Here is a 26,318-nt window from a genome sequence, read left to right as displayed (position 1 = left end):
TGTTGCTGGCGATCCTTCAGCCCTACCATCCCCCACCTCCTCCAGTCAGTCACTCTTCTCACCTGTTCACTCGATGCCAGCCCCTGTATGCCAGCTGTTGTACTGTACTACTGTACTTTTCAAGGTACTGTACTGTAAGATTAAAAACGTTTTCTTTATTTTTTGTGTTTGTTTTTATGTATTATTTGTGTGGAAATTATTATAACCTATTACAGTACAGTACTATATAGCTAGTTGTGTTAGTTAGGTACCTAGGCTAACTTTGTTGGACTTACAAGTTGGTCTTACGAACCCACTATCAGAATGAAACTTGTTCGTATGTGGGGACTTACTGTAAACTGAAGCTAAGAAAAAGCCAAGGTTCAAACTAGGGTCTCTAGGACTTCAAACCCATGGTTTTCCCCACTTCATCAAGCAGAATCTCAATAAACACTATCTGAAACAGTATACCTCCAGAATCTTTGGAGGAAGTGTACATCAGGTAACGAAAGATTCCCATTTTCTGTCTGCAGTGTGCAGCTGTGTGCATGGAGTATGCAACAGTGGAATACGTGGCGATGGGACCTGTGAGTGCTACTCTGGGTACACCGGCCCCAACTGTGACAAGCGTAAGTACTGCTAGTTCCCTTAATACCACACCAGATCAGATGGGCACAGACATATGCATTTCAGTTGTGCATGCGTGTACTGGGGCTCTACATGTGTGACGTGTCATCAAATGTTTTGCTGGAAGATAGGCAACAATTTTAAAAGAAAGGGGACAAAAGGAGAGGAAGGGAGAGAAGGGGAGGGGAGGGGAGGGGAAGGGAGGAGAGGGAAGAGATCGTATAGAATATTGGAAGTCATGGAAGACCTGGGAACAATGCAGTGACCTGGCTGTAGCTATGTTTTAGGAAGGCCAAGCTTGTGGCAGTGTGAGGGTAGACTGGAGAAGAAGACATTGGGGCCATTGCAACGAGTTAGGTACCTGAAAAGGGAGATAAGGCATGTTCTCCATTATAGCTCTCAAAGACAGAGCACATCAACAGGAAATGGAGGCTTACCAAGGCTAAATGATTCACCAAAGTTCACAGAATAGCAAATAAGTGAGCTGGGACTCAAGTCATTGAAATTCTCTATACGGTCGATCACACTGGGTTTAATCAAAAGATAGAGACCACAGGGTGATTGCAGCAAGGGAAGTTTAATATAAAGAATTAGTAAACTATGTTAGGAGAGTGGCTATAAAAATGCAAAATGAACTGTAGGGCTGATGGGGCATAACAAAGAAGGGCAAACTTGGAAGGGGACAGCCATCCCCAAGGCTTGGCTCAAATCTTGCTGGAGAAGGGGTGGTGGCAGCCCACTTAGTAGGGGAGAAGTTTGCTGGTTTGCCCAAGCCAGCATGGGAGTACAGTCACCCAAAAGGCAGGCAACAACCCTTCAGGGCACTGATGAGCCGAGGCTGGGGGACAAGTGGACAGAGGGAGTTGGGGCACCATGGGTGCTAATCCTGGAACCTTCAATGTCTGTGCGTGGGGTGGGCTGTGGGAAGGTAGCCACTGGGTCCAGGTCAGGGATGCAAGGTCACCAATGAACTGTGCACTCTGAGTGCACAGTTGGGACAGGGCATCCCTGGGTGTCCTCACACACCCACACCACCGGCAGGCTGTGCAGCAGCAGCAAACACAGCAGAAGCACAACACTGCACAGCAGAACCGGCCAGTGGAGCCCCTTCCTCCTGCAGTGGCCCTCCAGCGCCCTCTACTGGCCAAGATTAACATATCCCTGCAAAGGAGAAATGTTCAGAGTTCAACCCATTATCACAGAGCAGGTGGTGAAGGGTGAATTTGGAGCTTAGCCATTAGGAAATTGGACATGCTGCCTGCGACAATAGCTTCACTTAAGTTATCCTCTGGATTTTATTCTCCTGGTCTGTAAAATAAAGGGATTAGACAAGAATCAAATTCAGCAACTTCAAACTCGCTTTATTGAAAGTCGTTGAGAAGATATGAGCAGTGGTAGAAAGGAGGGTGAATAAAAGACAGCCTCTGCCTTCTTCCTGTGGAAGAGACAGACAGTCAAACAACCAATATGAATCAACGGCAGAATGAAACTCAGGTGGTTAGGGTGGACCCCTTCCATAGCCCTCAATCAGCCTCCTTCCCCAGCTACTCCTGTACTGCCCAGTGGACTCATGAGGAAAAAACACAAACAAACAAAAAACCCTTTTTAATAAGACCAGAGATCCAGCCTAATAGACAGCGTGAAAAGATTTGCTTCCAAATGACAAAATAATTCTGTTGAGTCAGAAGATAAATAGAGACTGGGACAAAAATATTTGCAATCCACGCAGCAGAAACGTTTTTATAATAGAAAGTCCATGAGCCCACCTTTAATATCGGCCAAGGAGCAGCTAATTCTCCGGAAGAAATGAAAACTGGCCAACAAACATAGAAGAGGTGCTTAACCCCACTAGGAGTCACAGAAATGCAAATTAAAACCATAATGAAGTAGTACTTTGGAGTTTGGGAGGTTTTGTTTTGGTTTGGTTCTGGTTTTTTGCCCACTGTGTTACACAGGTTGCAAAGCTAGGTAATATCTATCTGTGGGTGTGAGAAAAATTACGCTACTGTCAGTGGGGGTGTGAATTGCTACAATCTATGAGAGATATGTATCTATTAAATTTTAAAGGATGCTTACAGTTTGAGGCTACAGCCCCAATTCTAGGAATTTACCTAGAGGACTGGAGGGGTGGGTAGGTGAGAATATATGTACAGAGAAACTCATGATAGTATTGTTTTTAAGAACAAAGCAAGCTGGAAACAACTTGAACGTCCATGAGTAGGAAGTGGTTGAGTGAAGTGTGGTACATTCTATTCTAGTTAGAAGAATGCTGGCTGCTGAAAGAAATCAACACAAAAACCCAATGGCTTAACACTACGGTTCCATAACTGCACCAAGGCATCCCAAAGTACCCCGTCAAACTCACAGGGCTGCTATGGGATATTTTTAATTTCTGAGGGAAACGGTGATACATCTGTAGAATATCGTATGAAATGTTAACCTGAGTTAGTACACAATCTCAACATTAGGTAGCACTACATTTTGTCTGGTGGTGTCATTTCTTTACAAAGCTGCATTTCCAGTGGTCACTGTGGTAAAAAGTAAGTACCACGCAAAAATCGTTTTAACTGGAAGGAGGGTGGTAGTTTCCAATCTGATTCCAAGGCTGCAGAAGTTGTACCATCTCCAGCAAGCTCACGTGTCCCGTTAGGAAGTAAATGTGGTTGTTTAAGAATAAAATATTTAATCTTCCTATTAACCATATTACTTTGTCAGATGGCTACTACGTTATCATGACATAAATAGTCACTGAATTCTTTGGTTCTAACAACTTAGTAAATGAACCTGTAGATATTCCTTTTGTATTGGGGTCCCATGAAAAAAATACTGAAACACTAAGGGCACCGTGACCTGGGAATTTGGGCAACCTCTGGCCTAACACAACAGAGGTATATTTCTTACTAATGTAACAGTCCAATGTGGGTGTTCCTGGCCTCCACCAGCTCCCCACCACATGGTGTTTAGGGATCCAGAGCCTTCCATTGCATGCGTCTGCCATTCTGTAGCACCTCCGAGTGCTCTGCTTTGAGCCACGGAAGGAAGGAGAGAGTGTAGAGAAGCATCTGCTTATAAAGTTCAGAATAATACATAGAACTTCCAATATTCCGTCAACGTAGACTAGTCATATAACCCCACCTGGATGCAAAGAGGGGTGGAAAACGTGATCCCGAAAGGGCAGCCCCTTCTCAGCAACAATTCTACTTTATGGAAGAGGTGAGGGGATATCCTCTATGAAGTTTTGATTCAACTAGCCACTGCTGGAAGACAAACGCATACGTCACATTTGTGCACATCTTGAGAGCAGCACACTGACTGCCCTTTGTTCCAACATCTTTACAAGGATGTTTGTAGAGCGAACAGCCTTGGAAGATATAGGACCTCCCTCGGGAGCAAGTGCGGGCACGCTTACTGCCTGTGCCAGTTATCAGTGGATTGCCTCTCAGCTCCAAATTCACCCTTTTTGCCTGCTCTGTGAATATGGAGGTGGGCTTTGGAATAGCTCTCATTTGTCAGCCAGTAAGATGTGAAGCCTTACCAATAGAGGGTGCTAAAGGGACACCGAAGAAGCAAGAGTTTTCTCTTCTTGTGTCTGGGTTAGCTCACTCACCAGGCTCCTGAAGAACACGGCTCTGCTCCGCTGCTCAGCCCTGCACAGTTTCTCCAGCACTAGGTTCCGGCAAGGCTTAGCATCCTCCAGTATTTGACCACTGCATACATTGTCTAGTGCTTGGCTCGGGCGGCAGAGCATAGCCAGGAGCCCTAGACAGTGCAGGCTGGTGGCCCAGTTCAGGAGCTGTTCTGCACACCCTCGCCTCAGCCCCATGCACAGCAAGGGCCCCGCAGGACCAGCCATCCAGAGAGCTGACCACCCACCTCCATGCCACACAGCTGGCCCCTGAGACCACCCCGTCCCGGTCACGCACAGGAGTACACCGTGCTTCTGAGAAGGTGGGCTTCTCAGCTCCTGCTTCCAGTAGCATCCAGAGGCAAGCCGCTTTCCCAGGCTTGGCAGCTCCCTGTGGATGACCTTCCTTGGGGCCCCAGAGGGGTGGCCTCCAGCAAGTGTCACCAGCGGACACGTCAGCAACCTCTCTGCTGTAGAGTGACCAAGGCCATGTCCTTGCCGGTGACATCCGGGTCTCAGCTCTGGAAGGGGAGGACTTACCCTTATCTTAACCCGAGAGGAGTGGTTGCTCTTTATTTTTCTTCCATTCCTTTATGCTTCTGAACTCTTTTTGGCTGTCAGGAGCCAATTCCCTGTTATTCCACTCTGTTCATGAATCTTTACACTAAAATTTTCACTGTTCAAACAATTGCATGGTTTCTCTCTCTTGCCTGGGCCCTAAGTAATGCACTGCCTATTATTTAAAAACAAACTAAAAATCATTTCAGTTCCCTAAGCTCAGGGCTCCTCTTCCGTAATGAAATCCACTGCGTGTTCAGGTCTTGTATGGCCCTCTCTGCATTGCCCTGTGGGACCCGGGGCTTGGAAGAACTGGTCCAAAAATGCTGACATTCTGACTACTGCTCCTGATGTGAGTGATAAATGGTCCTTTAGCTCTGACCCTGGCATCTCATATCTTCTAGCAGCAACCATGGGACCGTGTCAGCCCAACTTTGCAAGTTGGCTAATTATGCCAGACTCTATAGTATTTAACAGCCATCTAAGCCCCGTCTATCTTATAGAATACTATGCAGTCATTAGAGATTAAGGTGCACCCTTACATACCTCCATAATATATTCTTAAATTAAAAATCAAGTTCCTAAATATTTTAACAGGATCCCATTTCATCTTTTGAAAATCTTACACACAAATGTATTATATTGGTTGTTAACGTTGGTTATTGTGGGAATGGGATGGGAGAATGAGAATAAGAAGACAGCTAATTTTTGCTTTACTCGTTCTGTACTTTTTGAATTTTTACAGTGAATCTGTGTCACTTTTGTAATAATAGGGAATATTGCATTTGTTGAGATTTTTTAGAACTGGTTGTTCTACTAAGGTCATTACCTCAACAATCTTCCTTTCCAGCCATCCCAGAATGTGCAGCCTTGCTCTGCCCAGAAAATTCCAGGTGCTCACCTTCCAGTGAAGATGAAACAAAACTAGAATGCAAATGCATCCCCAGTTACAAAGGCGATGGCAGACACTGTGAGCGTGAGTAGAACTTCGATCCTGCTGGTTTATCCATTGAGACGGTTAGATTCCTCAACAGAAAAAACCTCACAACCTTCTTAATATTCATGCAATGACCACTTCTGTTTCTCTCTGTGTAGTTGCATGACATATATTAAAAATTCTAAGCAAAATCTCATCATGTGGTAGCTCTTCAGTAAATGGCAAGTTCTCATGTTATCAAACAAAGCACATATATAGATTTTTACACTTTTTTAATTAATTTTTATTGGAATATAATTGATTTACAATGTTGTGTTAGTTTCTGCTGTACAGCGAAGTGAATCAGTTATACATATATCCACTCTTTCTTTTAGATTCTATACCCATATAGGTCATTATAGAGTATTGAATAGAATTCCCTGTGCTATACAATAGGTTCTTATTAGTTATCTCTTTTATTTATAGTAGTGTGTGTGTGTCAGTCCCAGCCTCCCAATTTATCCCTTCCCCCTCCACTTCCCCCCTAGTAACTGTACGTTTTTCTTCTTCTATATCACCTAAATCAATGTTAAGACAGAATGTAGTTTGTTTCTTACTTCCTTCTTCCTTCCTCCCTTCCTTTCTTTTTTTTTTTTAATAAAGTTATTTTATTTATTTTTGGCTGCATTGGGTCTTCACTGCTGTGCGCGGGCTTTTCTCTGGTTGTGGTGAGCAGGGGCTACTCTTCGTTGCAGTGCGTGGGCTTCTCATTGCTGTGGCTTCTCTTGTAGTGGAGCACGGGCTCTAGGTGTGCGGGCTTCAGTAGTTGTTGTACGTGGGCTCAGTAGTTGTGGCTCGTGGGCTCTAGAGGGCAGGCTCAGTGCACGGGCTTAGTTGCTCTGCGGCATGTGGGATCTTCCCGGACCAGGGATCGAACCCGTGTCCCCTGCCTTGGCAGGCGGATTCTTAACCACTGCGCCACCAGGGAAGTCCCCTTACTTCCTTTCATGCTGTTTCACTTCATGAGTGGTTGTGTGTTGGTTATGAACATGCTATTGGAGCCCGGCTGCCCAGGTATAAATCCCAGGTGTGCCTGTTACTAACAATATGACCTTGGACAAATGCTTTAACCCACCTGTGCCTGCATTTTCCTATCTATGAAATGGGGATAATAATAGTAACTACGCTAGACTGTTGTAAGGATTAACTGAATTCACGTATGGCAAATGCTTAGAAAAGGGCCTGGTACGTATTATAAATTCTATTAATATTAGTACTTTCTTTCATGCGATTTTATATTTAAATCCACACATAACATGGCATAATAATACATCATCACAGTACTTGTAATTATAATTTCTAATGGCCATATGTAAATCTTTTTGGTTAATGGGGGTGATCGGGAGGGTAAGATGAAATGTTTTTTACTCTCTCTCTTGAAACTGTTGAATTGCCTTTGCAGCTTGGATAAGCTGTGATTTGCAATCCCTTCACAGTTCAGTTTTCCTTCTCCTTCCCTGAGTGTGGTAACCACCTTATTTTGTCATTGCTTCTCCAGCCATCAACCCATGTTCACAAAACATCTGCCACCCTCACGCTCGGTGCACCTACCTAGGACCAAATCAGCACAGTTGCACGTGCCATGAGGGCTACCACGGGGACGGCCAGGTGTGCTTACCAGTGGACCCCTGCCAAGTTAACTTTGGAAACTGCCCTACAGAGTCCACGGTGTGCAGATATGATGGGCCCGGACAGGTGAGCTAATGATGTTGGAACTGATGAGAATAGAAGTAGGACCACCCGCTGAAGGTAAAACTGTGCCGTCTCAGTTCTCCCTTTCCATGCTCAGGTCGGGCTTCCTGTCCAGACAGACCTCCGTGTGCTTGGGGTCAACCTCAGGGAGCCATGATCTACCCTCTGAACTCGCCCTTTCCCAGCTCTCCAGTCAAAACTTCACTGTCTCCTCCATCCCAGTCCTGTTTGATGATTGACAACATCTATACACATAGCTCAAATTCTATTAACAAATTAACTGTTAATGAAGTCTTGGGAAAATATGTGATTGACTTTCCCCTGCATTCCTCCAGTCTCTCTAATGTCTTTTCAAAGTGAGAGGGGACTCTTAGGACCAAAAAACTCTGTCCCAAAGGGATGAATGCTGATAAAATGTCAGGCAGCAAAGACAGATTTGTAGGGAGGAATGAAGATACTCTGGAGTGAGACATATGTGATTCTCTAAATCACGTCATGACCTTGACAGGTAAAATTCAGCCTAGCCGGGAGACCTTTGCTCCAAAGTCCAGATCAAAGAGCCCTTTCCTCAATATCTCATTCACCCACCAAATATTTAGTGGGTGCCCACTGCAGCCACAGCTGCATGTCAAGTGTCCAGTGGAGGAAACCCATCCATACAAGAGACTACTGCTGCCTGGGTGAAAGGAAAGCCTTCAGTGTCTGACCAAACCCAGGCATGGTCCCCAGCAGAGAATCCACCCGATCTCATGTCCGAGAAAAAGAATACAACATATGACATTTCTGCTATCAATTTCTGAGGCTAGCTTGTAAGAAATTCAAAGGGCTAAATTCTCATCCTCTAAATGAGATCCCTTATGGGAAAAGTCATGTTACATCATGAACCAAAGCCCCAGGACCTTGGGAGTGAGATTAAAACATATACTTTGTCACTTTAAAAATGGGTCCCGGGGCTTCCCTGGTGGTGCAGTGGTTGGGAGTCTGCCTGCCGATGCAGGGGACGTGGGTTCGTGCCCCGGTCCGGGGGGATCCCGCATGCCGCGGAGCGGCTGGGCCCGTGGGCCATGGCCTCTGGGCCCGCGCTTCCGGAGCCTGTGCTCCGCAATTGGAGAGGCCGCGGCAGTGGGAGGCCCGTGTACCACATAAATAAATAAATAAAATTAAAAAAAAAAAAATGGGTCCCAAGGCATATTTTCAAGTCTTGGAAACCCTCCATCGTTCACACAGCAGCAGTGCCTTCATTATTCCAGAACAGGTTCCTCATCCTCGGCATGATTAGCGTTTTGGACCTGAGAATTCTTTGTTGTAGGAAGTATCCTGTGCATTGTATGATGTTTAAGAGCATCCCTGGCCTCTTGTGGCACTGTCCCCCAACCCTGTTGTCACAATCAAAAATGTCTACAAGCCCAGTGTCCCTTGGGTTGAGACTCCCGGTTGAAAACCACTATTCTAGAGAAATAATACCTCCCATCTGAGCCTCAGTCTCTACTCACCTAAATCTGAAAGCGGGAAGTACGGTGCCAGGGAGGCCCAGGGTTAGCAAACCAAAGAACTGAAAGTGTGAACTACAAGCAAGATGTATGAGTTTCCAAACAGATGAGATGTGAACATGATTTCCAATTCTGGATCTGCTGACAAATTTTAGTTTCAGCCCACACTTTAGACCTACCCCAAGTCAGTTTTTATGGCAGAATAAAGATAGGAATTTAAGAAGAATGTCAGCCTAAGTGACTAACGAGAACACTCTTTGCTCTTCTCTTCCTATCGACTGAAGGCTCACTGCGAGTGTGCGGAACACTACCGCAACTTTGTCCCTGGAGTGGGGTGCAGCGTGACCGACGTCTGTGAGTCTAAGAACCCCTGCCACAGGGATGCGAACTGCACCACCATCGCGCCAGGTCTCACCAAGTAAGGCTTTCCAGTTCCACCACCATCTTTCCAAGCAGTGAAGGTGGTGGCCAGTCAATGCGGAAACTTCTCGGGAGGTTAGGAAATGTGTCTTATTCAGCCTTGCACCACCCTCACATAGCACAATGCAAGGAGCACAGTAGGGACTCGATACATCTTTGTATAATCAGTGAATCATTCAGTAATGGCTTCCTTGATAATGACCGTGCCAACACCCTGAAATATTGACCTGGCCTGAAAACATGGTATGAAGTGATCAGAGCGTGGGAGAAAGAATCCACCGTCACTGGGAAAACAGATGTCTATTGTGATGACAGAGGTTTGACCTCTAATGTATATGCCTGTTTCCGCAATCTATGAAATATTGCTTGTTAGTGGTGCAAAACAATGGGAAAGTGAAAACTAGGGAAAGTGAATACACACGAGTGGTGTTTCCCAGATTCCAGGTTTCAAAAGAAGGGGTTTACTGTGAGTTAAAATATTTGTGTGAAAATTCCCAAGGCAGAGGCAGCTTGCCTATTGGGAAGATGCTGTTCAGAGTTTAAAGACCTGGGTTTGAGTCTCCACACTGGTATCTATCAGATTCGTGACCTTGGGAATGTGACAAGGTCTCTCTGGCCTCAGTTTCTCCATGTATAACATGAGCACAGTGGCGTCTACTTCATACTGTTGTTGTGAAGATTCATGAGAGAATGTTCTGGAAACTCCTCTCCAGCTGTGTTTTGGTTTTTATCAGTGGGTGAACCAAACCTGGAACCCTAGCCTTTTGACTCCCTGACGGAGGCTTGCATCTTGGTGCCACTTTCGGGTCTCATTGTCACCAGCATCAGCAAAGAACCTGTTCTGCTGTAGTGAGCTCAAAGCCACAGTAGACATGGAACAGTTTCTGTGCTTCCAGAGCCCACCTCTGTCATTCCTTTTATAGCTGGGTCTTGAATGTGTAGATTCGCCCAGATAGGTTTTATGATCACTATGTTCTCTCTGGGCAAATAAGTGTATCTGTATGCACTGTGGGTGGAGTGGAAAGAGCTTGAGTGTCGGAACCCCTGGATGCAAGCCCCAGCTCTGCTGCTTCCCTTACTCTGTGATTTCTATTTCCTCTGTCGTAAAAGGGGGACAGTTGTGCCTCCAACCAGGGCTGTGATGAAGATTAAATAAGGTTACATTCATCAGTCTCTGAGTGGAACCTGGCACACAGAAATCACTCCATACACACCCTGCACACGCAAACCCCTCCCAGACGTATGTACAGGCACGTACACACCTACACAGCTATGCATACAGGCACGTCCTCTCCTGAAACCCAGGTTCTGACACTGACAACCGAACCAGCCAGCTTGCACACTTGGTACCATCCTCTGAGAAAGCTTGAGTAGAACACTTTAAACACTTTCTTTTGTGTTTGAGAAGATAAAATCGAAAAATGAAACTGGAACATCAGAATAATAGAAGTTGCACTAAAACTTGTGCCTAGAATGTCAGTGGAACTAACCGTCGATTTAGGGGTCTGTGTGTCACTCACAAACCTCTCGACATCCGCCCCCCCTCCAAAACCTGACTGTCTTCAGCTGGGAAGAGACCTGTGTTAAGGCTGGCTGAGTGACACTGATAAAATATGGGGCTGCCAGTAATTTAGTTCACCCCGGAGAGGGATTTATCTTGTTTATGCCTCCTCAATGTGGCAATCAGTCTATGCAGAGTATTCAAAGTCATGCTGCATTAGTCAGAGAAGACCACCCAATAAAGAAGAATGAGTTCCAGTGTGGGCTCCCCCACTCACAACCGGGGTGAACTTGGACAAGTCACATAACTTTCTGGAACCACAGTTCCCTCCCCTGACAGGTGGAGCTATTTCCCTGGGCAGAGCTGACAAGTTAATGTGTATAAGCCTGCTTTAAACTCTGCACTCCACTTTCATCATTACTAAGAAGAACCATTACTTCCTGTCAGTTAAAATTGTGCCTTTCTATTTTTACGTGGCAGAGGTGGGAATTAAGGCATGACAGAAGAGAAAGGCATTCCTCTCTTATTTGAGTCTGCAAAGCCTGGACGTGACAGAGAAGGCATACCGGAAAATGGGGACATTAGTGACACTAATGACAGTGTTTATATGCGACGTGTGCAGGTTAGGATTCCTTAGTGTGAACCATCTTCCCAAGAATCCTGTCCGAAGCAATACGGTGCCTCGGCACCAGGCAGCAGGATCATGGGCTTTCCCAGACAGACCCAGCTTCAAACCCCAGCTCAGCCGCTTCCAGATGTGTTCCCAGCAGTGCGACCCTCAGACCTGGGCAACAGGGGCCCCTGCCCTGGGCACTGCATTTTAGAGGGCCCCATTCTGGCCCTCCACTGACTACACCGGGGCAAGGAATCTGAAGGACGAAGGGACCGTGATCTCCCAGAGCCGGAAGGCACATCAGAGACCCCACTCAAGTAACCAGGACCTCATTCTCTGCTCGAGGGCTCGAAACCAGCCTCCGGAACCTGCACGGGCTCTTCCTGGGACCACGCCCCCCAGGGGATGGCCGAAGATGGCTGTTTGCAGAGGGTGTGCGTGGGCCAGCTTTACCTCCACCACTGCCGTCAACGCACCCTTGGCTCTAGTGCCATTGAGCTGTTTATTGTTCTTCAAACATATTCCGCCAGCTTAGACCGTCCTTGCCTCCCCACCTCCTCTGAGTCAGACCAACACGCTGATCCTGCAGTGTCAACTTGAGTATCTTCACCTCTCTGATGCCTCCCCTGTCTTCCTGGTCCACTCAGGTGCCCCTCCCTCTGGGCTCCCAGAGAACCCTGGAATGCTTCTGTTATAATATTTATCACCGTAAACTTTGGGGGCACCTTATAATTTAACTAAATTTTATCCAACATTGAATATAAATAATTCCATCTCATAACATAAAATGCAGGTGGCTTGTGGGTGTTTTGAAAGCCTTGGGACAGCAGGTAAGAACTTTATACCTAGTAAAGAACCAATTTATAAAAGAGGTGATGCTATGAATGGGCCGTAGCCCAGCTGAGTCAGAAAATGGTCTCATAAAGTCTCAGACTTGTGGACCGAGATTTTAAATAAAAATTGAAAGAATATTTATGTCTCATACATTCCATTCAGCACAGAGACCATTAAAATATAATTCTCCTGCCATCCTTAGGAAAGACAAGTTAAGTGTCTTTAGACGAAATGGATCACTGGCCTCATAACAACTTAGGGAACTTTCAGAGAGAAATATAAAAAGTAACTTATAAAAGTTACTTGTCTTTCTATTGACTTCACATAGAACTTACATAACGTACAGCATGATTGGTTTTCATTTTTTCTTTTTTTTTTTTGCGGTACGCGGGCCTCTCACCATTGTGGCCTCTCCCGTTGCGGAGCACAGGCTCCGGACACACAGGTTCAGCGGCCATGGCTCACGGGCCCAGCCGCTCTGCGGCATGTGGTATCCTCCCGGACCGGGGCACGAACCTATGTCCCCTGCATCGGCAGGCGGACTCTCAACCACTGCGCCACCAGGGGAGCCCCCAGGATTGGTTTTCAATAGTGACTACTGTATCACTTCCAAGAGTTGCCAGTCTCCCTCTTTGTCACCTTACATTCCCCATCCTGAAGCTCAGTACTTACAGAGAAGGTTGATGTTTAAGTAGGAAACTGTCATTTGATTGTATTAAATAAGCTATTGTTTCATGGTTATATCTACCTTAGTGATTCTTCATAACAAGTTTTCTCAGCCTCGGCACTATTGACCTTTGGGGCCAGATAACTCTTTGTTGTAGGCACTGTCCTGTGCCTTGTAGCGTGTTGAGCCGCATCCGTCACCTCTATCCACTAGATGCCAGTAGCACCTTCACCCCCGTTGTGATGACCAAAAATGTCTCCAGACACTGCCAAATGTCCCCGGGGCGGGGCGGGGGGGAGCAAAATTGTCCCTGGTTAGAGCAACTGCTCTATAAAAGCCCCTAAGGCTCAATCAGTAAATGATCTCCCAGTCATTTGTCTGGCTGGGAATCACATATGCATCCTTTTAGAATTAGCTTAAAACTTACTTCCTCCTAGAACTTGTTCCATATTTCTCCAGGCAGAATTAGTCACTTCCTCCTCCATGCCCCACCGCATCCTATTCAGTCTATCACAGCGCTTCCTATGGAACTCGAGTCATCTGTTTATGGACTTGTCCTGCTGCATCCCAGCCCCGTCATTGTCATTATCGCCACCGTCTCCATCGCTCTCATCACCTGCCAAGTACTGAGCTTTTTCTATGTGTCCATCACGGTGCCAGCTCTTCTCATGCATTGTCTCTTCTATCTACAGCCCTAAAGGTGCTGGTAAACCCATGTCGTAGATGAGGAAACTGGGACTCAAAGATGTTAAGTAACCTCATCATGTTGCCATAAGTGATTTGTTTTCAGGTTCATCTCCAGCATGTGAGATGCTAGAAGAGCAAGGTATCTGTTGTTATCACCTTTATGGCTCTCTTGCCTAGCTCAGTTTATAGAATTAAGTAGGTACTTAGAAAATAATCAGTTCGGGCTTCCCTGGTGGCGCAGTGGTTAAGAATCCTCCTGCCAATACAGGAGACACAGGTTCGAGCCCTGGTCTGGGAAGAACACACATGCTATGGAGCAACTAAGCCCGTGTGCCACAACTACTGAAGCCCACGCATCTAGAGCCCATGCTGTGCAACAAGAGAAGCCACTGCAATGAGAAGCCCGCGCAGCACAACAGAGTAGCCCCCGCTTGCAGCAGCTAGAGTGAAAGCCTGCGTGCAGCAGTGAAGACCCAACGCAGCCATAGATAGATAGATAGATAGATAGATAGATAGATAGGTAGGTAGGTAGGTAGGTAGGTAGATAGAAAATCAGTTCAACAGTGAGGCACTGTCCCAGGTGCTGGAATACAAGGGAGAGCAATAAGGTGAGAGCAATAAGGTGGGATCCAGGCTCTAGGAGAGCATGCCAGCTGGCAGAGGCGAGAAACCCTGAAGAGGCCATTTTGGTAAGATGAGTTGTGGTGGGGGAGTGAGTAGGGAGGCCGGGTTGGGCTGCCTAGGTCACACCTGAGCTATGAGGAGTGGGTGAGAGCACTGCCGGCAGGACACACAGCCTGAGAAGGGTATAACAGTCTAGAAAAAAAAGCGATTTGGTGTTGCTGGCATTTGCATGACGGCAGGAAGGACACATAAACAAGATCCCCCCCACCCCACCCTTTGTAGCCTTGCATGCGTGCTAAGCGTTTACACTGCATCCTGTAGACAAAAGGAGTCCCTGAGAGTGTTAAGCACACAGATGCCAGATTTCCCTTTGGGACAGACCCCTCAGGGCTTGTGTGAAAGACTGATTTGACGAGAGGAAAACTAAGGGCAGAAAGACCACGTAGGGAGTCATTGCAGCGATCCAAGCAGGGGTGATAAGACTCAGAAATGTTTGTTCAGCAAACTTGTTGGAAATATATCTGTGTGCAGTGGTACCAATTTAGAAACACAAATGGATTAGCGAGTGTATAACTGTTCTTTGGAATCCTCTCCTAAGCATGAGCCACCTCTGTGGTATGCATGCCCACAGCATCCCTGCCTCTCTCCTCTCTGAAATGTTCTTCCCCTGTCTCCTGTTTGGTTCCTGACTTATCTCCAAGATTTTGGAGAATGTCACCGTCCTAAGCACCTTGCCAGTTTCAGCCAGCTGTCAGCCAGTCTTTGCCAGGTAGCAGTGGTTTGCTAGAGCCAGGGCTTATGGGTCACAAGAGCCAATGATTAAGTTTTCAGGAATGTGCCTGCTGGTTAGTGTCACAGTAGTTTGAGATTGGCCAAGGTGGGAGTGTGAACCATGGGAAATCGGCAGATGCTGCAAGGCAGGGCTGTTGTTCCCCCTGGAGAGCTGGATGTCTAACATCTAACAGCACACCACTGCTAGTGCCTTTTTTTTTTTTTTTTACAGCTTTATTGGAGTATAATTGCTTTACAATGATGTGTTAGTTTCTGCTTTATAACAAAGTGAATCAGTTATATATATACATATGTTCCCATATCTCTTCCCTCTTGCGTCTTCCTCCCTCCCACCCTCCCTATCCCACCCCTCTAGGTGGTCGCAAGGCACAGAGCTGATCTCCCTGTGCTATGCGGCTGCTTCCCACTAGCTATCTATTTTACGTTTGGTAGTGTATATATGTCCATGCCTCTCTCTCACTTTGTCCCAGCTTACCCTTCCCCCTCCCCATATCCTCAAGTCCATTCTCTAGTAGGTCTGTGTCTTTATTCCTGTCTTACCCCTAGGTTCTTCATGACATTTTTTTCCCTTAAATTCCATATATATATATTAGCATACGGTATTTGTCTTTCTCTTTCTGACTTACTTCACTCTGTATGACAGACTCTAGGTCCATCCACCTCATTACAAATAGCTCAATTTCGTCTCTTTTTATGGCTGAGTAATATTCCATTGTATATATGTGCCACATCTTCTTTATCCATTCATCCGATGATGGGCACTTAGGTTGTTTCCATCTCCGGGCTATTGTAAATAGAGCTGCAATGAACATTTTGGTACATGACTCTTTTTCAGTTATGGTTTTCTCAGAGTATATGCCCAGTAGTGGGATTGCTGTGTCATATGGTAGTTCTATTTGTAGTTTTTTAAGGAACCTCCATACTGTTCTCCATGGTGGCTGTACCAATTCACATTCCCACCAGCAGTGCAAGAGTGTTCCCTTTCTCCACACCCTCTCCAGCATTTATTGTTTCTAGATTTTTTGATGATGGCCATTCTGACTGGTGTGAGATGATAATCTCATTGTAGTTTTGATTTGCATTTCTCTAATGATTAATGATGTTGAGCATCCTTTCATGTGTTTGTTGGCAATCTGTATATCTTCTTTGGAGAAATGTCTGTTTAGGTCTTCTGCCCATTTTTGGTTGGGTTGTTTGTTTTTTTTGTTATTGAGCTGCATGAGCTGTTTGTATATTTTGGAGATTAATCAATCCTTTGTCAGTTGCTTCATTTGCAAATATTTTCTCCCATTCTGAGGGTTGTCTTTTGGTCTTGTTTATGGTTTCCTTTGCTGTGCAAAAGCTTTGAAGTTTCATTAAGTCCCATTTGTTTATTTTTGTTTTTATTTCTGTTTCTCTAGGAGGTGGGTCAAAAAGGATCTTGCTGTGATTTATGTCATAGAGTGTTCTGCCTATGTTTTCCTCTAAGAGTTTGATAGTTTCTGGCCTTACGTTTAGGTCTTTAATCCATTTTGAGCTTATTTTTGTGTATGGTGTTAGGGAGCGATCTAATCTCATACTTTTACATGTACCTGTCCAGTTTTCCCAGCACCACTTATTGAAGAGGCTGTCCTTTCTCTACTGTACATTCCTACCTCTTTTATCAAAGATAAGGTGACCATATGTGCATGGTTTTATCTCTGGGCTTTCTATCCTCTTCCATTGATCTATATTTCTGTTTTTGTGCCGGTACCTTACTGTCTTGATTACTGTAGCTTTGAAGTCAGGGAGCCTGATTCCTCCAGCTCCTTTTTTCGTTCTCAAGATTGCTTTGGCTATTCGGGGTCTTTTGTGTTTCCATACAATTTGTGAAATTTTTTGTTCTAGTCCTTTGAAAAATGCCAGTGGTGGTTTGATAGGGATTGCATTGAATCTGTAGATTGCTTTGGGTAGTAGAGTCATTTTCACAATGTTGATTCTTCCAATCCAAGAACATGGTATATCTCTCCATCTATTTGTATCATCTTTAATTTCTTTCATCAGTGTCTTATAATTTTCTGCATAGAGGTCTTTTGTCTCCTTAGGTAGGTTTATTCCTAGATATTTTATTCTTTTTGTTGCAATGGTAAATGGGAGTGTTTTCTTGATTTCACTTTCAGATTTTTCATCATTAGTGTATAGGAATGCCAGAGATTTCTGTGCATTAATTTTGTATCCTGCTACTTTACCAAATTCATTGTTTAGCTCTAGTAGTTTTCTGGTAGCATCTTTAGGATTCTCTATGTATAGTATCATGTCATCTGCAAACAGTGACAGCTTTACTTCTTCTTTTCTGATTTGGATTCCTTTTATTTCCTTTTCTTCTGTGAATAATAGTGGTGAGAGTGGGCAACCTTGTCTTGTTCCTGATCTTAGTGGAAATGGTTTCAGTTTTTCAGCATCGAGGACGATGTTGGCTGTGGGTTTGTCATATATGGCCTTTATTATGTTGAGGAAAGTTCCCTCTGTGCCTACTTCCTGGAGGGTTTTTATCATAAATGGGTGTTGAATTTTGTCGAAAGCTTCTCTGCATCTATTGAGATGACCATATGGTTTTTCTCCTTCAGTTTGTTAGTATAGTGTATCACATTGATTGATTTGCGTATATTGAAGAATCCTTGCATTCCTGGAATAAACCCCACTTGATCATGGTGTATGATCCTTTTAATGTGCTGTTGGATTCTGTTTGCTAGTATTTTGTTGAGGATTTTTGCATCTATGTTCATCAGTGATATTGGCCTGTAGTTTTCTTTCTTTGTGACATCTTTGTCTGATTTTGGTATCAGGGTGATGGTGGCCTCGTAGAATGAGTTTGGGAGTGTTCCTCCTTCTGCTATATTCTGGAAGAGTTTGAGAAGGATAGGTGTTAGCTCTTCTCTGAATGTTTGATAGAATTCGCCTGTGAAGCCATCTGGTCCTGGGCTTTTGTTTGTTGGAAGATTTTTAATCACAGTGTCAATGTCAGTGCTTGTGATTGGTCTGTTCATATTTTCTATTTCTTCCTGATTCAGTCTTGGCAGGTTGTGCTCTTCTAAGAATTTGTCCATTTCTTCTAGGTTGTCCATTTTATTGGCATAGAGTTGCTTGTAGTAATGTCTCATGATCTTTTGTATTTCTGCAGTGTCAGTTGTTACTGCTCCTTTTTCATTTCTAATTCTATTGATTTGAGTCCTCTCCCTTTTTTTCTTGACGAGTCTGGCTAATGGTTTATCAATTTTGTTTATCTTCTCAAAGAACCAGCTTTTAGTTTTACTGATGTTTGCTATCATTTCCTTCATTTCTTTTTCATTTATTTCTGATCTGATCTTTATGATTTCTTTCCTTCTGCTAACTGTGAGGTTTTTTGTTCTTCTTTCTCTAATTGCTTTAGGTGCAAGGTTAGGTTGTTTATTCGAGATGTTTCCTGTTTCTTAAGTAGGATTGTATTGCTATAAACTTCCCTCTTAGAAATGCTTTTGCTGCATCCCATAGGTTTTGGGTCATCGTGTCTCCATTGTTATTTGTTTCTAGGTATTTTTTGATTTCCTCTTTGATTTCTTCAGTGATCTCTTGGTTATTTAGTAGTGTATTGTTTAGCCTCCATGTGTTTGTGTTTTTTACAGATCTTTTCCTGTGATTGATATCTAGTTTCATAGCGTTGTGGTCAGAAAAGATACTTGATACAATTTCAGTTTTCTTAAATTTGTCAAGGCTTGATCTGTGACCCAAGATATGATCCATCCTGGAGAATGTTCCATGAGCACTTGAGAAGAAAGTGTATTCTGTTGTTTTTGGATGGAATGTCCTATAAATATCAATTAAGTCCATCTTGTTTAATGTATCATTTAAAGCTTGTGTTTCCTTATTTATTTTCATTTTGGATTATCTGTCCATTGGTGAAAGTGGGGTGTTAAAGTCCCCTACTATGAATGTGTTACTGTTAATTTCCCCTTTTATGGCTGTTAGTATTTCCCTTATGTATTGAGGTGCTCCTATGTTGGGTGCATAAATATTTACAATTGTTATATCTTCTTCTTGGATCAATCCCTTGATCATTAGGTAGTGTCCTTCTTTGTCTCTTGTTATAGTCTTTATTTTAAAGTCTATTTTGTCTGATATGAGAATTGCTACTCCAGCTTTTTTTGGTTTCCATTTGCATGGAATACCTTTTTCCATCCCCTCACTTTCAGTCTGTATGTGTCTCTAGGTCTGAAGTGGGTCTCTTGTAGACAGCATATATATGGGTCTTGTTTTTGTATCCATTCAGCCAGTCTGTGTCTTTGCTAGTGCCTTTTTAACTGCATCTTTAACTCCATTTCTCTTTGGTGAACCTAAACTATCATATACGATTCTGTGACTTCCATTGTTTACATATTTCTTTTAATTCAATTATTACTTATTTTACAACTATTAATTAAATACCTACTATGGCCCAAGCCCTGTACTAGTTCTTGGGGTTACGAGAGTGAATAATTACACACATAGCCCTTGTCCTTACTCTTTTCTCAAATTAGATGGGGAAGCAGATCTTAATCAAAAAACCACACAGGTTAGGTTGAAATTACAACTGGACTGGTGCTGCAGAAAAGAGCTACATGGCACACTAAGGGCGACACAGTGTACAAAGGGATGGGGAAGGGGATGGAAAATCAAGGAAGGTTTCCCTAGGAAGGCACAGTTGAGCAGAGACCTCAGGAAGGAAAGGGAGGGGAAGAGTCTTCCAAGCAGATCCACAGCTCTCACTCTTGAGGCTGGCTTCAGCAGCTTATTCTGATTTCATGGTTCTGCAGTGGGGACCTAGACTCTACATTTATAGTAAGTACTCCTAGTGCTTCTGATATACATGGGCTCTTGCTTATGCTTTGAAAAAATACTGAGGCAAAGAATATACAGAGGGCTTCCCTGGTGGCGCAGTGGTTGGGAGTCCGCCTGCCGATGCAGGGGACGTGAGTTCGTGCCCCAGTCCAGGAAGATCCCACGTGCCGCGGAGCAGCTGGGCCCGCGAGCCATGGCCGCTAAGCCTGCACGTCTGGAGCCTGTGCTCTGCAACGGGAGAGGCCACAACAGTGAGAGGCCCATGTACCGCAAAAAAAAAAAATATATATATATATATATACAGTTATCTAGTGTTTACATATCCACACATAATTTATTAAATATCCATTTCTTGTGGGGCTGCTCTATGTCAGCCAGTACACTAGGAATGCTCACTTGTATTTGTCCCACTCTTCTGGCCTTGTCTCTGTCCCACTCTGAGCATCCAGTCTGACTGTCCCAGTCTTCCCCATCTGCACAGTGAGGGGTTTGGACTGTATGACCTCAACATCCAATGGCTTTGAGACCCTGAATGTGTGTTTTCCCCCTCTCTGTAGATGCACTTGCCACAAAGGTTACGTTGGCGATGGCTCGACGTGTTATGGAAACATCATGGAGCGACTCAGAGAATTAAACACTGAACCCAGAGGAGAATGGCAAGGAAGGCTGACCTCTTTCATCTCACTCCTGGGTACACAGCCATGGGTGCACATTTCCACGAAAGCGCAGTCCTCTGATGGGCAAGGACATCTGCCAGACACACAATCACTCAGCAAGGGGTGTGCAGGATAGGCAAGTCTTGTCTATTGGGATCAGCCCTTTCTAGGAAGGGCAAGTGGGAGGAAAAGGACAAGCAGCTGTTCCAAGGAGATGAGAGTTAGTGCCAAGAGATCCAGCAATGCAGCAGCTAAGGACAAGGTCCTGGGGTCACCGTCGATTAACAGGTCTGCAACAACAGTGAGATAGGCAGCTACCGATGTGAGGATGGAAACCATCCTCTTTCCCTTGACCTTATGGGTCCTCCAGATGGGAAACAATGTTGGCAGGTAGTACTGGGAGGCACTATCCATGCTCCTCAGTGAAGGTGCCATTTGAATGTGGGGCAGAGTCTTGGCGGTGTGCGACCGACCATCTCACATATCGCTGGGTGTTTAGCATCCTTGGTCCCCCAACCACTAACAGTCTATAGTGACACATTCTCTGCCAGCCCCCAGGCAGGGTGACAGCCTAAAACACCCTCCTGCCTTTCCGAACACCCTCTAGAGGTCATGACCTCACACTCCCATAAGAATGAAATATAGCTGATCACAGCGTTAGACAAGATTTCCAATAAAACACAAATTTTGCCAGTCGACAGGAAATAAAACACAGACTTGAGCAATCAACAGAATCCTTAAAATATTATCATCTAGAACTGACCAGTCACCAAGCATGATTTCCCAGAAAGAGCACGGGCGGAGGAGGAAGTGTTCTGCACTGGTCAGTGCTGTGTTCTCAGCGCAAATAATGTGCCTCCTACACAAATGACCCGCTCTTTGCAGGACACCCCCCAGGGAGTCAGGCATTACTGGCAGACCTCAGGGCTCTCCTGCCTTCCTCTACACACTCTTAGAATATCAGTGAGAGCAGACAAGGGGGACAGTGTCCTTTAGACATTTCTCTGGACAAAGTCCAGTCACCCTGTCACCTGCCCGGTTTATGAGGTGTGGGGCACACTGCCTCCTGTGTGAGAGCACAGAGCCCATCCTGCTGTCCACGCGTCCCCAGGGGCATGGAACAGGACCAGCTATAAAATTTCTAGAGCCCAGTACAAAATGAAAAGACTAGGGCTTCTTTGTTCAAAAAGTATTGAGCATTTCACGACGGCAATGACAAAGCATTGAACCAAGAATGAGGTGCTTCTTTTTTTTTAAGTATTTATGTTTGGCTGCGTTGGGTCTTCGTTGCTGCGCACAGGCTTTCTCTAGTTGTGGCAAGCGGGCTTCTCATTGCAGTGACTTCTCTTGTTGAGGAGCGCGAGCTCTAGGCCCGCGGGCTTCAGTAGTTGTGGCACGCGGGCTCAGTAGTTGTGGCGCACAGGCTTAGTTGCTCCATGGCATGTGGATCCTCCCTGACCAGGGCTCGAACCTGTGTCCCCTGCATTGGCAGGCAGATTCTTAACCACTGAGCCACCAGGGAAGTCCCAAGAATGAGGCTCTTCTGAGCTGGCCGTGATGGAGCAAGGGCTGCATCTTCACTCACTGAGATGGCAACAGCTCAGAAAGTCAGGCACAGAGGCAGAGGTTGTCCAAGGATGTTGTCACATGACCCTCACGGACCCTCTCATCCCAGGGTATCTTTGAGTCAAGACTGTGGCTATAGGAAAAATCACACAGTTGTGAGGAACACTTGGGGGCCTCACATTCTTAGCTTCCCAGTTCACCTAGGGCCTGCATAATACCAATTAGAATGGAGAAGCTCAGGAGTCAGAGGGTCTAAGTGGACCACAAGGGCATTGCCTGATTTTACTCCTCATGAGCTACTGACGCATTTAGTGTTTTCTTTCTTTGTGTATTTCAACTCCTAAGACAAAGCCTATGCTTGGCCACTGAGTAACCTGGGACCATTTACCGTGCTGTTGCCGACAGACAAAGGATTAAAAGGATTCAATGTAAGTATTTTAAATAACCTTGTTTTATAAATAAGGACTAATGTTTAAAAAAAAAAAAACACCTTAGCAGACAGTACCCTCTTTATTTAAAGTGGGAAACCCCATTAAAATTAAACCTACTGATGATGAGATGCAAATTTTTTTATAAAATTCTTTGAGCAAAATAAAACGTCCTTACGGATAGTATACAAACAGTAAGTGCACAACTCAATGAACTGTCACAAAGTGCATGTCGATGTGTCTAGCAAGACTCCCCCAATGCCCCCTTCCAGTCATCACCCCTCAAGGGTAATCACTAAAGGTTCTTAACTGTAGGCACGTGATAAATAAGATTTGCATAATGCAAAACTGCTCACTTCCCACAGAAAGAATTAAATTAACATACCAGCTAGGTATTTGTTTCTTTAAAATCATCATAAGTGGTAACAGTGGTAGGGGAAACTAGAAGAGAATTGTAGTCTTCAGTGTGAGCAGCTGCCGTCTCAGATAATGTCAACCAGTGGGAATGAAACCCATAGTGCCCAGTGAAGGTTTCCCATGGTATCAGTGCCATAGTTAGATTTGGTTAAATGTAGGTAATGAACACACTGATTTGTGTGAAATTGGTTTATATTGGTTTATATACGATCACAAAAATATCCAAGGTATTTTGTGATCATAATTTGTGCTGCAGTCAGTTAACACCCAGCGAGTTTCAGACTCTCTCCTCCTAATATGCCACCACCATTCATCCGTCCAAGATGAATCTGTCATTAATCTTCAGAGATGCACTCACATGTCTCCTGTGGGGAAGGAGAACTAGTGAATATTGAAGGCATCTGGGCTAGACACTTTGCATGTGGTCTCTTGTTTAATACACAGATTGAATTTACACAGTTGAGAAAAGGTCTCTGAGTGATTGTTGACAATCTAATATTGACAAAACGTCAGTTTGATCCAAAGGATTTCGAAAATCTTAGTTTTGCTCTTCAGAAGCTCCATCGGTCCACCCTACTGGGTCTTTTCACACAATTTCACATTTCATTCCCAGCTGCTTCCTGGGCTCAAGATGACTGACCTCTCAGCACCTGCCAACCACGTTGGTCCTCCCGGCCCCAGCACTATGCTCTCCCCATGACGTCCGGTTCCCTCCCAGAGCACCCCCCATGGTTTGAGAGCAACCGTGCCTCACCTCTAGATTTCTGCTCCCTTTAAGGCCTGGCTTAGGGCAGCTTATCTCTGGGAAAGTCATCTGTATCTGAAAGAGCCCAAACTCAAGTCAGGGTGAACTAGCTTGGATGTTTTTGATGCTAAACAAGTCATAACCTGAATCACAAACCTCATTTTTCCCTTCAAACCACAGTAGAGACTGAAGGAATCGGCTTGCTTTTCTCAGGTAAAAGAGCTTTTGCTGAATAACGAAGCTGCTCAGTACTTTGTGAAACTCCACATAATCGCTGGACAGATGAGCACCGAGCAAATGAATAATACAGACACGTTCTATACTTTGACCGGAAAGTCAGGGGAAGTCTTCAGTGATGATAAGGTAGGTGAGGGTCTCTCTGATTTTCACTCCCAGAATGAAGCCGCTCACTGAGTCGATGGCCATAGCCAGCTCTCTCTTGGTGTCCGGGGGTCATGAAAGGTTCCAAAGAACGTCTTTCCTTGTTCTTTATTTGTCAGAGCACTTCCCTACACAGGAAAGAAATGGAGAACAGCGCTGGAAAGGGTCAGGTGGGAGAGGGGTGGGCTGTTACGGGAAGGGAATTGTAAAGTGATTTTGCTCTGGTCTGAATTAGTTTTCAAGGCAACCATCATTCAACTGCCAGCAGGAAGGAGAAATTTACAGTAAACCTTTTTCCTGGAAGCATCAGCAGATCAGCACTCCTCTTACGAAAGGAAATGGATTGTTTGTTTTAGATTGCCAGGGTTTATCCATTCTCCCCAACTCAACACTGCATCAATCAATGCCATCAGTTCCGTTTTGTTTTTAACATATCTTCCTCCTCTTTCACAAATAACTCCTTTTGTGATTTTACTGAGCTGAAGGGCACATGGTCAGTCAACAGAGAGAGTGTATGGGGGGAGGGGTTATGACCTATCCTGTTGCATTTCACCAAACATCAATAGTTGATAGATTAATGAGCACTTACTACGTGCAAGGTACTGGGGTAAATCTGGATTTGTGTTACATAAGGCTCACAACAGCCCTGTGAAGGCTTTTCCAATGGGATAACTGAGAGGTAGCACAGTAAGGGCCAGAGCCACGATTCAAAAGCAGGTCTGCCTGACCCCAAAGCCTGAATCCTTCACCAGTGGGTTGTACTGTGTGTGTGTGAGGATGGATGGATGGATGGATGGATGGACGGACAGACAGACAGAGGAAGATGTGGTTTCCTTTCTCACAAGGACATGCATTCATTCCTTTAGTCATTCAACAAATATGTTTTATTGTGTGCCTCTTCTGTCCAGGACACTAAAGTAGGTAATGAATTTGCGATAAATTGAATAGTTTGGGGTCTTTTTGTAGCTTGCCATCTATGGCGGGGAGACCATAATGCCTTATTCTCATTTAGCAATCACTGGTAGTCAGAAGTGATTTCATATGTTATTTCATTTGATCTTAATGAAAGACCTGTGAACTCAACTGAGCAGAAACCATCATTCCCATTTTGGGGATAAGTGACTCATCCAAGGTCACACAGCCAGTAAATGGCAGAACCCAAGGATTTAAGGCTTCTTCTAATCCAGTGCTCGATTTTTCAAGGGCACACATTAATTTTTATTTTTCCTTGGTGTTTTAGGACAGCCACCTGAAGCTTAAACTCTATGGAGGCAAAAAGAAGGTAAAAATTATACAAGGGAACATAATTGCTTCCAACGGGCTCCTGCACATCCTCGACAGAGCCATGGACAAGGTGGCGCCCACGTTTGAGAGCAATATTGAGGTGAGATATTTCAGGTAAAAGTGGCGTCACCTCAAATCCATCTCCCTTTGCTCCCTGGAGAGTCACTCCCAAAAAGAAAATGAATGCCAGCACTATGTGCTTGTACTAGGACCCCAACCATGGGGAAAATGGGATAATTTCTGTTTTTAGTAGAATTCTGGGCACCTCTGAGAGAGAGAGAAAGGCATATCGTAAGCGTAGGAAAGATGTTGATTTTGTGACCTTTTTCATAGTCACACCTGACAACTCAGACCAGCTGTCGTGAAATTTACCCCTTCCTTGTGCTTTATGGAGGAGATCCACAGTTACGTGTAAACTCTGTCATCAGTCTTTTCATGTTAGAGCATCTAAATATTTCCTAAACCACCTTATTTTTTTTCACTAAATTTTAAGCAAGATGTCTCTTTTTAGCAAACCATAATGACAATGCTACAACCAAGATACAGCAAGTTCAGATCTTTGTTAGAGGTATGTACTTTTCATGAATTTCTAGAAAGTGTTTTATGTCCAGTCCTTTGTAAAATTAGCAGGGGGTATCAATTATAAATACTTGCTGGGGAATTCAGATATTTATCTGAGATAGGTTGCAGATATACATTTTCATTTCTCAAATGCAGGAAACCAGTGTGGGACATGTCTTAGATGAGGATGGGATTGATGGACCATATACCGTTTTTGTTCCAAGTGATGAAGCATTGAATAGCATGAAGGACGGCACTCTCGATTATCTCCTTTCTTCAGAGGTATTGTATCCTGCTGACTCTAATGGTGTCATGTCAGGATCACTGCTTCAGTCTCTGTCCATACAGGCTTTTTCTAAATTAAGGATGACAAATAAGTAGCA

General features: G+C 44.6%; 1 protein-coding gene across 1 annotated transcript in view; it reads left to right on the top strand.

Moving 5' to 3' along the window:
• The window catches only part of STAB2 (stabilin 2), a 157,655-nt gene that overhangs the window by 29,299 nt on the left and 102,038 nt on the right, over window positions 1-26,318 (top strand). Inside the window, exons 6-15 of the mRNA XM_060166874.1 lie at window positions 513-608; window positions 5,640-5,765; window positions 7,264-7,460; window positions 9,232-9,365; window positions 20,455-20,588; window positions 22,465-22,547; window positions 23,923-24,072; window positions 25,331-25,474; window positions 25,886-25,942; window positions 26,092-26,217. Coding sequence (XP_060022857.1) covers window positions 513-608; window positions 5,640-5,765; window positions 7,264-7,460; window positions 9,232-9,365; window positions 20,455-20,588; window positions 22,465-22,547; window positions 23,923-24,072; window positions 25,331-25,474; window positions 25,886-25,942; window positions 26,092-26,217 — 1,247 coding nt within the window. The remainder of the gene's footprint in view (window positions 1-512; window positions 609-5,639; window positions 5,766-7,263; window positions 7,461-9,231; window positions 9,366-20,454; window positions 20,589-22,464; window positions 22,548-23,922; window positions 24,073-25,330; window positions 25,475-25,885; window positions 25,943-26,091; window positions 26,218-26,318) is intronic.

The sequence above is a fragment of the Lagenorhynchus albirostris genome, chromosome 11 (assembly GCF_949774975.1).
Source record: "Lagenorhynchus albirostris chromosome 11, mLagAlb1.1, whole genome shotgun sequence".
NCBI classification, from domain to species: Eukaryota; Metazoa; Chordata; class Mammalia; order Artiodactyla; family Delphinidae; genus Lagenorhynchus; species Lagenorhynchus albirostris.
Note: the sequence above shows the minus strand (reverse complement) of the source record. Positions and strands in the feature narration are given on the sequence as shown.